The 13,881-nt window shown below is 38.8% G+C and overlaps 1 protein-coding gene across 5 annotated transcripts; it reads left to right on the top strand.

Annotated features, from left to right (window-relative positions):
• Nucleotides 1-464: 464 nt before the first annotated feature.
• LOC112215308 (transcription factor AP-2-alpha) lies at nucleotides 465-10,800 on the top strand. Of its 5 annotated transcripts, none has more exons than XM_024374229.2 (7): nucleotides 465-618; nucleotides 2,989-3,423; nucleotides 4,551-4,602; nucleotides 6,280-6,505; nucleotides 7,074-7,192; nucleotides 8,806-8,947; nucleotides 9,779-10,800. In XM_024374229.2, exons 1-7 carry the CDS (start codon nucleotides 568-570, stop codon nucleotides 10,059-10,061), a joined length of 1,308 nt encoding a protein of 435 aa, XP_024229997.1. In that variant the 5' UTR covers nucleotides 465-567; the 3' UTR covers nucleotides 10,062-10,800. The 5 variants fall into 5 exon arrangements, with proteins under 5 accessions (XP_024229997.1, XP_024229999.1, XP_024229998.1 ...); XM_024374231.2 differs by having other exon boundaries at nucleotides 466-618; nucleotides 2,989-3,405; XM_024374230.2 differs by lacking the exon at nucleotides 465-618 and adding an exon at nucleotides 1,309-1,800.
• The last annotated feature ends 3,081 nt before the right edge of the window (nucleotides 10,801-13,881 follow it).

Genomic DNA, 13,881 nt, shown 5'->3' with positions numbered 1-13,881 from the left:
CAAGTTGAAGATACAGAGACCGATTATACCATAGGTTAGGCCATGTGTGTGTGTGCTGATGTAAGTTGTTTTCATGAAGTTGTTTCATACAAAATATTCTCATCAAACAACATCTGCTAAAACGGAATATGCAAGAAAAGTAAAGCAAATGAATATAAGATATAACACGTATTATCCAATTATTAGTTTGATCATATCCATCATAATGATGAACGTTCACACTTCTGCCTGGGTGCAGGTTTTGTTCTTGTCCTTTTGTCATATTTAATGCTTACGCTCAGTTCGTGCTGTATATTGTCATTGGATGTGGGAGAAGTAAATACATGTGTAGTCTCTCTCCAGTTTTACCTGTGTTGTCCATTGGTGTAGGGCAGATGGAATCAAGCGGCTGTTGATATGCTAATGAGGGAATGCGAATGTTAGTACAGTGGTGCGCGAGCCTTTTACTTCCACCATTAGAGGGAGATCTCAGAGCGCAGACAGCCAAGTTCACCTAAAATAGTTTCAGCTAGAGCACAATTCACTGTGTAGAACAAGGAGAGGCGCTCTCAAGACCCACCACAACCCATGAAAATGCTTTGGAAATTAACTGACAATATAAAATATGAAGATTACGAGGTAAGAGGCTCATATTTGATTTATTGACGTTTTCATGTCATTTAATGGCGTGCAGTTTTATTTGTATTTCGTCAAAATCTGGAATTGTTTTGACATTTGTCAGGAAACATATTTAATTCAACTGAAGGATATACAAATGCATACTGGTTTATTTCATATGTTCGATATGTTTCTATTTTGATATAGACTCATTACAGTTTTTATTGTGTAAAAATATACATTTTGCAGTTTCAATATTTATAACGCAAATATTGTAATAAATATCATCATCATCATCATAATCATACATTTTCAAAGCAAGGAAGTAGATTAATACTTGTCAAACCTGATGCACAGGCAATAACAGAGACAAAAAAGGTTTATATCATTTTTTACGAAATTGCGTTTAATAGGATTTATCAAAAATCATTGCTGAACAATGAGTAAAATGTAGGCCTACACATTTAATTGTATCATTGTACTTAGGGAGACATACTCAACATGCATTTTCTAACTATCATCGAAAAAAGTTTGTTTATAATAATGTGTTTAAATATAGAATAAATTATGGGATGCCTATCCCTAATATTCTTATGAAAGAAGTCGGTGCATTTCAAGCCCTTAGCTCGTGCACAGGCTGAGTGGTTGTTATTATAGCACACACAGAAAGTTTAGCAGTCATATCAGGCAGTTGTTTAGGAGCGGTGAATCCAGTTGAACATGTTTTTGCCGTGTCTGGAGAAGGAACATAGTCTCGTCTAGAGCAGGGAAGAAACGCTGGGCTTGAATTTGTGATTATCTCAAATCCAGTTTAATTTACGGGTAACATACCTGTTTCTGTTAATAGAAATCAGTGTTAACTACACGGTGTTTTCATAAAGGGGACTCTTTCGCTGTTTTGTCAAAACGGTCGCGTGCAAATAGGTTAGTAGGGGAAAGTACATTTCATAAGCTTGTGAGGTGCGTATCCGTTTGAGAACTTTGTAATATATTTGTTCCAAGTTAAAGTTAGCTTGGAGGGCGTAGTTTGAAGTCGAATAACCGAGGATTCATTCATTTGAGATATTCGGGAAGGGCCATGGAACGCGAGGCGTCAGAATCTGAATTGGAAAACAAAGGCGAGCAGACAACCGCCCTCTGAACAGTACAAATGTGCCAGCCGAGATGCCCTCAGAGTTTGCTGGATTTTCACACGAATCAGAGGTGCACATTGTTTCTTTCCATGGGTCTTCCTCGCTCTCTCTCTGGTCACCCCTTCATTCTGTCTTTCTTTCACTTTTGTTTGCCCTCGAACCTTTTAAACCCCTCCCCTCCTCTCTCTGATTCGTCAGACGCAAGAGAATCTCCCTCTTTTTGTCTCCCGCTCTCTCTCCCCTCCTCACTCACTCCCTCTTTCTTTCCTCATCTCTGATTAGATATACTGATTCCTCATTCAATGGACGTCATTTAGTGCAGACTCTGCCTTGAGTTGGTTCCTTGCTTCACGCTCGATTTCCGACCATTCTACCCTTATTAAGAATTCGTGTAGCCTAATATTAATAGTCATGAATATCTGCTATTAGGAGTCCAAGGGAAGAAGCAGCTCTTTGCTAATAGAGCTCAAGCGAAGGAACAGCAGTGATAGAGCCAGACGGCGGAACAGGGATACTTTAAACATAAATCCGCAAGACAAAACACTGCATTTTAGAATCGAATGAAGGATAGTGGGAATTTAATCAAATTCTGATGGATTATCGTTATTCGCTGACGCTTATCTGAACATTGGGCTACGTGATCTTTCAATAGTGTTGTTGCTGGCTTTATTTTGTTTGCTCGTAAATTTTCGTTGATTTGTCAACGTTTTTATTCAGAAAATAACATTTTGAAACGCTCGAAAATCTTCGCAGATGTTAGTGCACAGCTTTTCCGCGATGGTAAGTTGGACTCCTTGGCAAAGAATGAGATAGGCCTATACTTCATGCTGCATTCAGACTCCGATTGTTGCATTTATTTAATCAAATTGTTTTGCTAAGATAGCATCCAGACAATTTAAGCCAAACAAATATCTCACATTTTACATCAGTATCGAAATATTCCAACTGTAGGCCTATTCATTTATTTATTTTCCGAAAACGATCCAATACGAATGTATTATTGGCCTACAGTAATTATCACTGTTATTATTGGTATAATTAGTATTACTAGCATTATTATTAGGATATTATTCATCCGTTCAACAGGGATCTGATTTAATTCAATATTGCCCATAGTTTATTTAATGTCAACCAACACATTTGGATACACACGCAATAGGCCTGATGGTAGGTGACAGTCCATAAACGTCCCTGTGAAAACGGGTAAAATGGAGGGTTGGTGTATAGGTTTAATTTCTACGATTCCTTTTTCCTGTAGGATCGTCACGACGGTACCAGCAATGGGACAGCCAGACTACCTCAGCTGGGAGGCGTGGGCCAGTCTCCGTATAGTGCTCCTCCGCTCTCCCATACCCCAAACTCCGACTTCCAGCCACCGTACTTCCCCCCACCCTACCAGCCCATCTACTCCCAGTCTCAGGACCCCTACTCGCACGTCAACGACCCCTACTCCCTCAACTCCCTGCATGCTCAGCCGCAGCCACAGCACCCTGGCTGGCCGGGCCAGAGGCAGAGTCAGGAGAGCACTTTGCTGCACCAGCACCGCGGCCTGCCCCATCAGCTCTGTAGAGAGTACCGGAGAGAAGTGCTCCTGCCGTCGGGCCACGGACTCGATACGGGACTCTCAGATTCTATCCCAATCCATGGAATACATCATTCTTTAGAAGATGTTCAGGTAATTCAGCATTATTTGGTAATTATATTATTATTACTATTACATTATTACTTTCACATTATTGATATTATAATCATAATCATTGTTGTTATTATTATTTTAAAATGACGATTTATACATTATTATTACACGCGTAGTCTTCTATTAAAGTTTGCTGCTGTAAATTGGCAGCTCTGTATTAAATGTTAAGGCCTACATTCTATGACTCAATTTTATAAATGCAGAAATAGCAAAAGATTATGCCCTTAATTGAATTTAATTTACAGAGGACTTTTTATACGAATGTATTTGATTTTACAAACGCCTTCGAGTCAAACATGTTATACAGGCCTGGATTATTCAGTCTATATTTTCTAGCTGTGTTTGCACGTTATTAGCCTTATTAGAGATAATTTGTTTACCCCCTCCCTCCACTGAAAATATATATAGTGTTATAAATAACACTTACCCTAAACTAAACAGATCTAAACTGCAGCTCTGAGGACTATAATTTGATCTCAAACCCCTCTCACAAAATGGATGGTATACCACGATTGTTGATTCATATACCCTGTCATTTTTTTGACGTGATTCTGGATATCCTCCCTTCATATTTAATTTAATTGTGCTCATTGAAAAGACTCGTTCAAGTCCGGATACGAGTGGGTGTCTGTGAGCTATAATAATACAATAGTCCACTCGGGAGTTTTACACATTAACTGAGCACCATGTTTTAGATGAAGTTCCATCGCTCAGCGGGTAATACGAAGAAATGGAATAAGTAAAGGGTCTATCTATAGTGAGGAATCGTTTTGTTTTATTAAAAACAATGGCCTAATCACTAATTAGCGTGCACGGCTTGTAATAACACCGTTATTCCTAATATAATTAATATTTATTCGTAAGTAGCCAATCTGTGGATGGAATCAGGTCACGATTATTGAGGCGTTATTTAAGTCTGGTGTGCACGACGCACCCTGCCCAACAGCTATAGACAATAACCCTTCCCCTTTATTGAAAATAATAACAGGTAACCTATAGCCCCCCACCCCCCCCATACTGTCTGATTGTGGGCTACACGCCAGCCTTTTGCAAACAGCATGACATGTAAGATTCATTCCATTGTATTCTTTATTAAATAGTGTTTGTGCATCTGTGTGTTGCAGCATATTGAGGATCAAGGAATTCATATCCCAGACCAGACTGTAATTAAAAAAGGTAAGCAGTTTCCTTCGAGATTCCATGCCTGTTTGCACAAGCTGAACACCACACCAGTCCACCACTCTGCTCGGGAGCTCGGTGCGGTAGCTAAGGCTTCACTGAACCAAATGGATTAATGCGCAGTGTTTTTTAATACGTGAGCTCGAGTGCAATCAAACTGACTGCACATGTTTAATCAATGAAGGCCAATGTCAGCATTTCAAAGTAGTCAGATGCGAATATGCCCTATATAGGTTATGCTGTATCCTATAGGTTTTAATGTGTTGCATCCTTTTCGCTCGATGTCATATATAGGCCTATAGGCTACCCACTGTCCACGTCATTTCAACCCCAAAAATCTATGCGATGAAGTCAACGTGGAAAATTGACATTATTTGAAAAAAGTAATCAACAGAAGATGTAATCAACATAATATATATATGATATATATTATATATATTACATATATTACATATATGATATGTGTATTTTTTTTTACCCAACTTTGAACCTAAATCCAATGACTTTTTTAAATGTTGATTTCACGTTGAATTCACGTTAGATGACAACGCAGCCAAATGTAAATCAAAACTAGAGGTTGAAGCGACGTCTGTGTCCAGTGAGTAGTTCTCTTTGCACCGCAGGAGCAAATCTAACATGGCAGTTGTTAATGCTGTATGTATTCGGTATCAAGATGATACCAGATCCTGCATCAAGGTGGAACAAATCTCAACCTGCAAAAATAGGCAAGGTCTCTAAACCATTTATAGAGTCCAATTCCATCAATGTTTTACATAGCTGCGCTTGTTTGTGGAATAATGCGTTCAGGGTTGCATTATATAGATGGGCCTAGCATAATTGCGTGTGGATTGAAATGTTTTCTCCTATACTATAAGACCATTTCGGGCGTCTGAGACCTACTTCATGGTCAGGTTGAATGTTACTCCTCTCGCCATGTAGAGTCTTTTGTCAAGTCAAATTAGTTGCGCTGAGGATGAATCTTGAGAGATGCTCTTTCCGCGTCAGCATGATAATTGGCTCTTATATTAGTAATCTCAAGAGTTCGTTTAGCTTCTATTGTCTCTATTAGCCTCCCCTGAGCTCTTAATGTCACAAGTGATCTATCCAAAAGGCTAGTCCCTTTGTCTCCGGTTCCTGCACACAAAACGGTAAACCCTGCAAAGAGAAATCACACGCACGAATGTATTTTTGAGGGGGACCATGGATATTTGAAAATCAGCTTCTCTCAGTGTGATGTGTGTGTGATGTGTGTGTATTGTACATTTGCAACATAGAGAGTGCGCGTGTGTCTGCAGAAATGTGCAATGTTTCAGAGGTCAAACGTAATATATAGCCCATCCTAAACAAATATAGGGTTTATAGGCCTATAACAAAGCCTTAAAATACGATAAAATAGTTTTTAGCAATGGTTAGCCCTTTGTGCAGATGCCTAATAACACCAACAAAAAAACAATACATATATTATTATTAATATTATTATTAGGTCTGTTTATATAATGTGTTATGATTCGTGTTAATATTATCATTATGATTTGGCCTGTCATAGCCTACCCTATGCCCATTGTTTGAATTTTGTGTAGACCTCTGCACACACACTGCGTTTGATATTGATCTGATATGGTTAAGGGTCTACATTGAATGAGATTCACTGAACTTGGTCTTTGTGTTCCCTAGGTCCAGTTTCTTTATCAAAGAACAACAATGTCTCCACCATTGGGATAAATAAGGACGGTCTTTTTGGAGGTGTGGTAAACCCCAACGAAGTGTTCTGCTCTGTTCCGGGTCGATTGTCTCTGCTTAGCTCCACATCAAAGTACAAGGTCACGGTGGCGGAAGTGCAGAGACGCCTCTCGCCGCCTGAGTGCCTCAACGCGTCACTGCTGGGCGGGGTGCTGAGAAGGTGAGCCGGACTTTAACGTCTCTTCTAATTTTTTATTCCACGAATAATTTAAATCGACCAAGCGTGACACCTCCTGCTTTTAAAACAGCCTTAACGGCAGACTGTTAAATTCCATATTAACTTTACGCACACACTGAATTTGTTTTCTCGCAATGTAGCCCACAAATGAATGTAGGCCTGTTGGCCTTACCCTCAACCCTCTAACACATGTTTAAGCACATCACATAGGCCTACACCAAAAGTAAACTACTGTAATGTTCGGTCTATTGATTCTAAGCTAGACGCAAAGCCAGTATTTTGGCTGTATATTGTGTATTTACTCAAATAAATCCGTTTCAGTAAGTTGACAATGCATAGCCTATATTGACACGCAAACGGGCCTATAGACACCGATATATAGTTACAGAAGCACATGAAAGAAATACGATGCCAAATAGATAGTTATCTTTTTGATTAAATAATATTCATTAAACTCTTTTTGGATCAGATAGTGTGTCCAATTGAGTGTTGAAAAAATATTTTATAAATTAGCCTATTCATACAAGCTATTTTTACTTTCTTGTTACAGAGCCAAGTCTAAGAATGGCGGAAGGTCCCTCAGAGAGAAATTGGATAAAATTGGATTAAATCTACCTGCAGGTAGACGCAAGGCTGCAAACGTTACCCTGCTGACGTCACTAGTTGAAGGTAAATTACATTGTAAATCTGAATTCCGGTTCCGGCGATAGCAGGTGCTTTGAATGGTTTCAGGGGGAATATTCGAAATCAGTACGTTAGTGTAATTTGGGCCGGCCTTGCATATCAATAATGCATGAAGGATATCTGTGTATTTTTGAGTAAGATGATGATGATGATGGTAATTATTCTAGAGGTTTTACGCAACATTGGCCTGTGTATTTAGCCTACCTGTGTGCAATCCTCTCTTTGTAAAAGTGCATGGGCCTAAGGCTAGGCTACTACATTGGAGGTAGGAGTCGGTTATCCTTGCTGGCCTAGTTTGTGCCAGATGAATTAGGCTCGCTGTTGAAGCCGGCTTATGGGCATTTGCTTATTTATTGTCTAGCGGGAGTGTGGAGCTGTTTCACCTCTGGCAGAAGTGGATCGATTGATTTATTATATTGATTTATTTTAGTGGCTTGTTATCATGATCAGTGTTATAAGGCGTTTATTATTATTAAGCTAGTACTAGTAGGCTAGTAGTAAGAATTCTAGTAGGCCAAGGCTACTACTAGGCTACAGCTACTGGTCACCTATTATTTACACTGGGCTCGTTCTTTCTCTGTGATGGAAGTGGAACTGACCTATGGCGGAACTATATGTTGTGAGCCTATTAAATAATATAAATGATTCATTTACGGTGTACTGTGATCATGGCATTGGCTATTGAATAAAGAAATGTTGCTTGCAAAGTTGAGCCGTTATTATTCATCGCGGTGGTATTTGGTGAGCTGTGGGTTTTAAAGGTGAAAGCATGGGATGGTTCATTGGTTCCTCTTAATCATTACAGCCGAAGAGTGAATGCAATATTCATTGTGCTTCATTGAAATTTGGTGCTGTATGGTAATGAGGCTGAACAAATGTATGATTCTTTGCGATAAGGGGGAGTGGGGGGTATGAAGGCTCTCGGTTATTTAGTGAAGAGACTATGCTTTTTTCTGAAGTGCTGTTATTGTTTATGATCCGCTCCATTTTATGGAAACGACAAAAAGGAGTTTACTGGACATGAGCTTTGACGATAATTGGCGCGCATGCGTTCTTCTGGAGTTGAGATTTATGTCAGGAAGCCCCGCAGTAAAAACCCAACTATTTCAGGAAATGAAAACCAAAATCAACAAAAAAGGCAGACCTCAATGGAATGAACCTATAATTCTCAAAGCTAAAATATGTCGGAGCGAGATTTACGTATATAGCCTTTTAAAATTGCTTTCCTATGTTGCATTATCGTATGGACTTTCAATAATGTTTAAGGATGTCTAATCGATGTCATGGTGTTGTGCAATGACGCTATTTATAACATTGTTGTAGTGTTTCCCTGGTAGTGAACGCTTCTCTCAAAAGGACGTATGGTGCCTGACTTGTATTAATAACATTGAATTTGGTTCCATAATATGAAAGAAGGAATGCTACAGGTGCTATATAGCCTACTGCTTTGGACATGGATACGATAATAATGCCTTCTCTTTGGCCGAAGACGTTCATTAGATTCATCATCTGTTAAGTGGAAGTGTTAATTGGTCTATATTTGATGTCACCAATTCAGAGCAATATATTATACACTCAATCCATTATTTCCTTCTTAGGCGAAGCAGTGCATCTTGCCAGAGATTTTGGTTATGTATGCGAGACTGAGTTTCCAGCCAAGGCAGTAGCGGAATATACAAACCGCCAGCATTCCGACCCAAACGAACACGTCCAAAGAAAAAACATGTTATTGGCAACGAAGTAAGTGTTATGTTATCACATTTCGTATGTCCCAAAAAATGTTTTCAAGTCATTCTCATGTTTACATCGACAGTGTTTGCAAACACAAACTCAAATGGATGGTCGTTTGTTGAAGGCTTTTTGATAGGTTTCACATGGATTTCTAGTGTTACATTTTTGGCATTGATATTTGGGTTACATTGTAGTATTTTTTCCCACTAATTAATTGCATTCTGAATGAATGTGACACATTACAACTGACCAACAAAAATAATTGGATACAAATTAATCGACTAAGGTCAAAATATTTGAGCTTCTAATGCGCCGGATAAGTCATCACGTGATGTTATGCACGCGACAAAATGCTCAAATGAACAAACACTTTTGGAATTTCACCCTGTCAACTAACTGAATTTAAAATCCCAACTCTCTTTTTCATTTGATTCATGCCAAACATGTTTATCATGGTGCGTAAGCATGACATAAAACACGTGGACGAATCGGCCTTTATTAGCCTATCCAAACTGGAGTGTACTGTCATTGGTCGGTCTATTGAGTAGGCCTCATCCACACGCGACCATTTTGTTTGCTGTGATTGCGTTTGCATTGACACATAGCTGGTTCTACGCCAACATAACCTTTCCCCACTGCATTAAAACATTTCGACACTACAGTAGGCCTATCACACGTAGCCTATAGCCTACGTCACTTTGAGCAAATATGTTGTGCTAACAACTATATAAATTCTATCAAATTAATAGGATTTCTGGACAACTCTTGTATACTGAATTTATATTAGGGGCAGATTAGCATTATGATTGTAATTAACACATATATTGTCTCCCCTTTTAGGCAAATATGCAAAGAGTTCACAGACCTGCTTTCCCAGGACCGTACTCCCTTGGGGAATTCTCGACCACAACCTATACTTGAGCCAGGGATTCAGAGTTGCTTGACCCATTTCAGTCTCATTTCTCACGGATTCGGGACCCCGGCCATGTGCGCGGCCCTCACCGCTCTCCAGAACTATCTGACGGAGGCGATTAAAGCCATGGACAAAATGTACCTGAACAACAATAGTCACTCAGACAGCGGCACTAAAGGCGGAGACAAAGACGAGAAGCACAGAAAGTGATTCTCACCTGAAAGCCCAATATAAATATTATAAATACATATAGATACTATTGATCAAGTAAACGGGCCACTTCCTGATCTCGCAATGATTTTACATGTTTGTTTTTACTATCATTCAACTTTGGATTTTCGGAAAGCGACGTGCAAGATGCCCACCATAATTCACAGCTCCGGAGAAAGAAAGGTCTTTGCCACATGGAGGACTTTTTATGTAGGCCTGCTCCCTCCTTTTATGAGCTGCAACGGATTCAAATCCAGCGACCATTATATCTCAATTTACGATTGTAGCCGTATGACAAAAAAGAGAGGCTAAAAGAGGATGAATTATTATCAGTATTGTGAATAATAAACTTTGAAAAATCCACATTTACATGTCATGACTTCAGTTGCAGACTCTCACTCCAAATGACCAACTTGAACTTTCAACACGATTCACGGTTATATAAGGGAATCTGTGTTCATGTATGTATATATTTATTTATGTGTAATTTAATGGGAATTGTAAATATGGTGCGTCTGTTGAAACTTATTTTTTATTTATCTGTTGCCTCCTGTTTTAGTGGGTTTAAATATTCGGTTAGTTCTTCATGTGGTTTTATGGTTCTTAGAAAACAGAAGTTTGGGGTATTTTTTTTCTCTGGGATATTTCAATTCAGCCCTCTTGTAGCATGTTGAGGCGACATTGAAGCAAGTGAACAAATGTAATAGAAATAAACCTCAATTTCTCTCTATCATCCTTATTCTCTTCCGGTTTTTTTTTTGTTGAAAAGAGCATACGCGATATCCTGATAAGAACTCTTTTGTGTTTCTACTTTCTTGTTTTAATACAAGATTTTATGTGTTGTGCCAATCAGAATACGTCTCACCTCTTGTTCTTCCCTTGAAGCACCATAAAAGCAATAAATGGATATTGTCTTTAGATTTTTTTTTTCATGTTCAAAGAAATTCAAAACATTTGGGACCACCTGATATCTTGTATGTCCAAATTGGAGGCGGTTTTAGCTGTATTGTATAGACCTCTGCTGGCAATAGTTCCCATGCCTGTCAATGTATTATAGTCCTTTGTTGCCCAGAAAAAAATAAATATTTGATACGCTTCATGTCGATTTGTATTCATATCTTTTAATGATTTTATTCCGTGGTTGATATACGCCCGGGTGTATTTTCGTTCTTGGCATTTTTTTTTATTCAGCCCGGTTACAGTAATTGCGTTTAACTGTCCCCTGACAATTGTTCCTTGCAATAAGCAGCTGAACCCATTGTTTCCCTCAAGTAGGCTATAGTAAAAATAAAAAAGCACATATACTTTCAACTCATAGTTCATAGCACAGGATCATTCAAAACCGCAGCGGAGCTTTTTACCCTGCCAAATGACACAGAAAACAATGAATACATTGGTGTTTGATGCGTGTGTGAAGCGCCAGCCCTCAAGCGAAACCGTTGTTTAAAATCAGTGAGATGTAGACGGCTGTGTTGAAGGTTATTACACTTGCCATTCCCTACCACTCTGTTTTTTTTGTTTGTTTTAAGATATGCATCAAATATATATTTTTTTACTACTAGGCTGTCTGTAATTATTGGTGTTGTTTGACAGCGTCCTGTTGGAATATAACTTATTTCAACTGCATTAAGTTAATTGATATGGCAAATAAGTCGGAATGTGGATATCTGTTTTATTTGGTCACATCTCTACCCGTATAGCCCATAGGCTTCGTATAAGTCATATCCATGCAAATGATCACGTGTGCTACTGCTAATACACCAGATGTAGCCTTGTTTTACGTGCAAAAAGGCCATGGGAACATTGCATTACATAACCTGATTCAAATAGAGTTTGGATTGTATGTTGATGGCATGCACCTCGAAATCAATATACTGATGCATGGAGCAGAGTCTGTGGATGTATATGAATATGCTATGCCTGTGCTCTAGATCTCCCTTTTCACTGTCACGTTCTAGTCTAGAGCGTTCTAGCTTCGTCTTCTCTTTCTCTAACCCAGACAGTCTGTTTTCAAATAAGGTGAATGAAGCCTAACTGTACACGTCCTTGGCATAATTGCGATGCAGTGCTGTGGCAGGTGAAGCGAGCCATGGTCTGTCAGGGCTGTTTTTGTTGGCTGCATCTCAGATTGTGTGTGGGATCCTAACCCCAGGCACAATAGCTCACTCATAAAGAGGAATACCCGGCTGCTCCATCCGTAGAAAAATAGTCACAAGGAAAACAATCGTATGCTTATTTATGCATTTGTATTAGGAAGCCCCTTCCGTATGTCATTAATGCTAATGTTATTTAATAAATGAAAACAGTTTTTGAGAGCGAAACGAACGCATTATAGCCTAAATATCTATCACAATGGCTGCTGTCGAAAGCTATAGGCCATAGGCCTGTCTATCAAGGCATGATACAGGAAATACCATTGCCCCCATTTCTTTAAAAAAGTGTTGTTAAAAATAACATGTATATATTTATTTCGTTTGTTTACGTTGATACAAACATGTCATTTACATAGGCCTATACGTTTTAACACACATGTTGCCATAATTTGATCATAAACAGGTAGAACTAGTTTGACATAATGTCTTAGAGCTAAAGTAATTTACAACAACGAAGAGGCCTGCAAATTTTACAGGCAGTCAGCAATACCCAACTGAATTTGTCTAATTCAATCCGTAACCCCTGGTTTCAGCTACATCAATTACACTTGATTCCACTATAATAATTAATACGTGTGTCTGCTGTGTACTGTTCCCGAGTTGTTATTAAATAGCCTTTTCTTAAATGGTAAAATATATATAAATATATTGATAAGATATTCCCATGCACTCTTGATTGCATAGGCTATACACGAATATGCAGAAATACAACAACGCGCGCATGTATGCTTGCTCTCAGGCACGCATAAACTACACTCCACAGGCACGCATAAACTACACTCCACAGGCACGCATAAACTACACTCCACAGGCACGTTTATCGGACAGTATTCGGAAACTATTTTGTTGAGATGATGTTGGGAGTTATTGCTGAGCTAACACTAGTGTCTTCTGTTATTTCATGAATCACAAGACCAGAGTAGACTCCAACATCTTTCATGGCAGGAGAATACTTTGCGATGGCAGATTTTGCAATAGACTAAAGACTGTTATTAGTGGCTATAGCTATTGTTTGATTTTCGTTGCTGAGTCCATTCCTTTTCGATTCCAGTTTTAATGCATGAAATAACATAATGTATTTAATCGACCATTCAAATGTAACTGGCCCCAAATACAAATTCAATGGTTAACAAACCTAAACAATTAAGAAATAATAGTGGCCTAAAATAAGGAAAATTGCATTTGAATGTATTTGCATCAGATCAACAAACGTAATGTATCAAGTACAACTATGGCTTTGAACCAGTTTCCATACCGATGATACGCTGTACTGCTTTGCCATGTGTTGTATAGCCTACACAAGGAACCTCGATGGTCGTCATATTGACCTCTGAACTGAAAACCTGTTGTGTCAAGCGTGCACACAGTATAACATTCCATCCGCAACATGCAAACAATGTATATACAATATTTGGAGAGTTTACCATGTACAAATGTGTTTATATATTTTAATTTACTATAGTTCCTGTATGGACACATCTGTTTCATCAAATTGCCAATTTCTTTATATCTTGTTAACGACGAATTCCAAACTGCAGGTCACTCCACAAGTAGCCTAGCCTATAGGCTAGATACAAATGTGTTGTATGCATATAGGGTTCACTCAAATGACTTATGAAACGGGGACCGGTGCAATCGAATTATGTGACTCTATGTTTGCAATGAAG

The sequence above is a fragment of the Oncorhynchus tshawytscha genome, linkage group LG16, assembly GCF_018296145.1.
Source record: "Oncorhynchus tshawytscha isolate Ot180627B linkage group LG16, Otsh_v2.0, whole genome shotgun sequence".
Taxonomy (NCBI): domain Eukaryota; kingdom Metazoa; phylum Chordata; class Actinopteri; order Salmoniformes; family Salmonidae; genus Oncorhynchus; species Oncorhynchus tshawytscha.
Note: the sequence above shows the minus strand (reverse complement) of the source record. Positions and strands in the feature narration are given on the sequence as shown.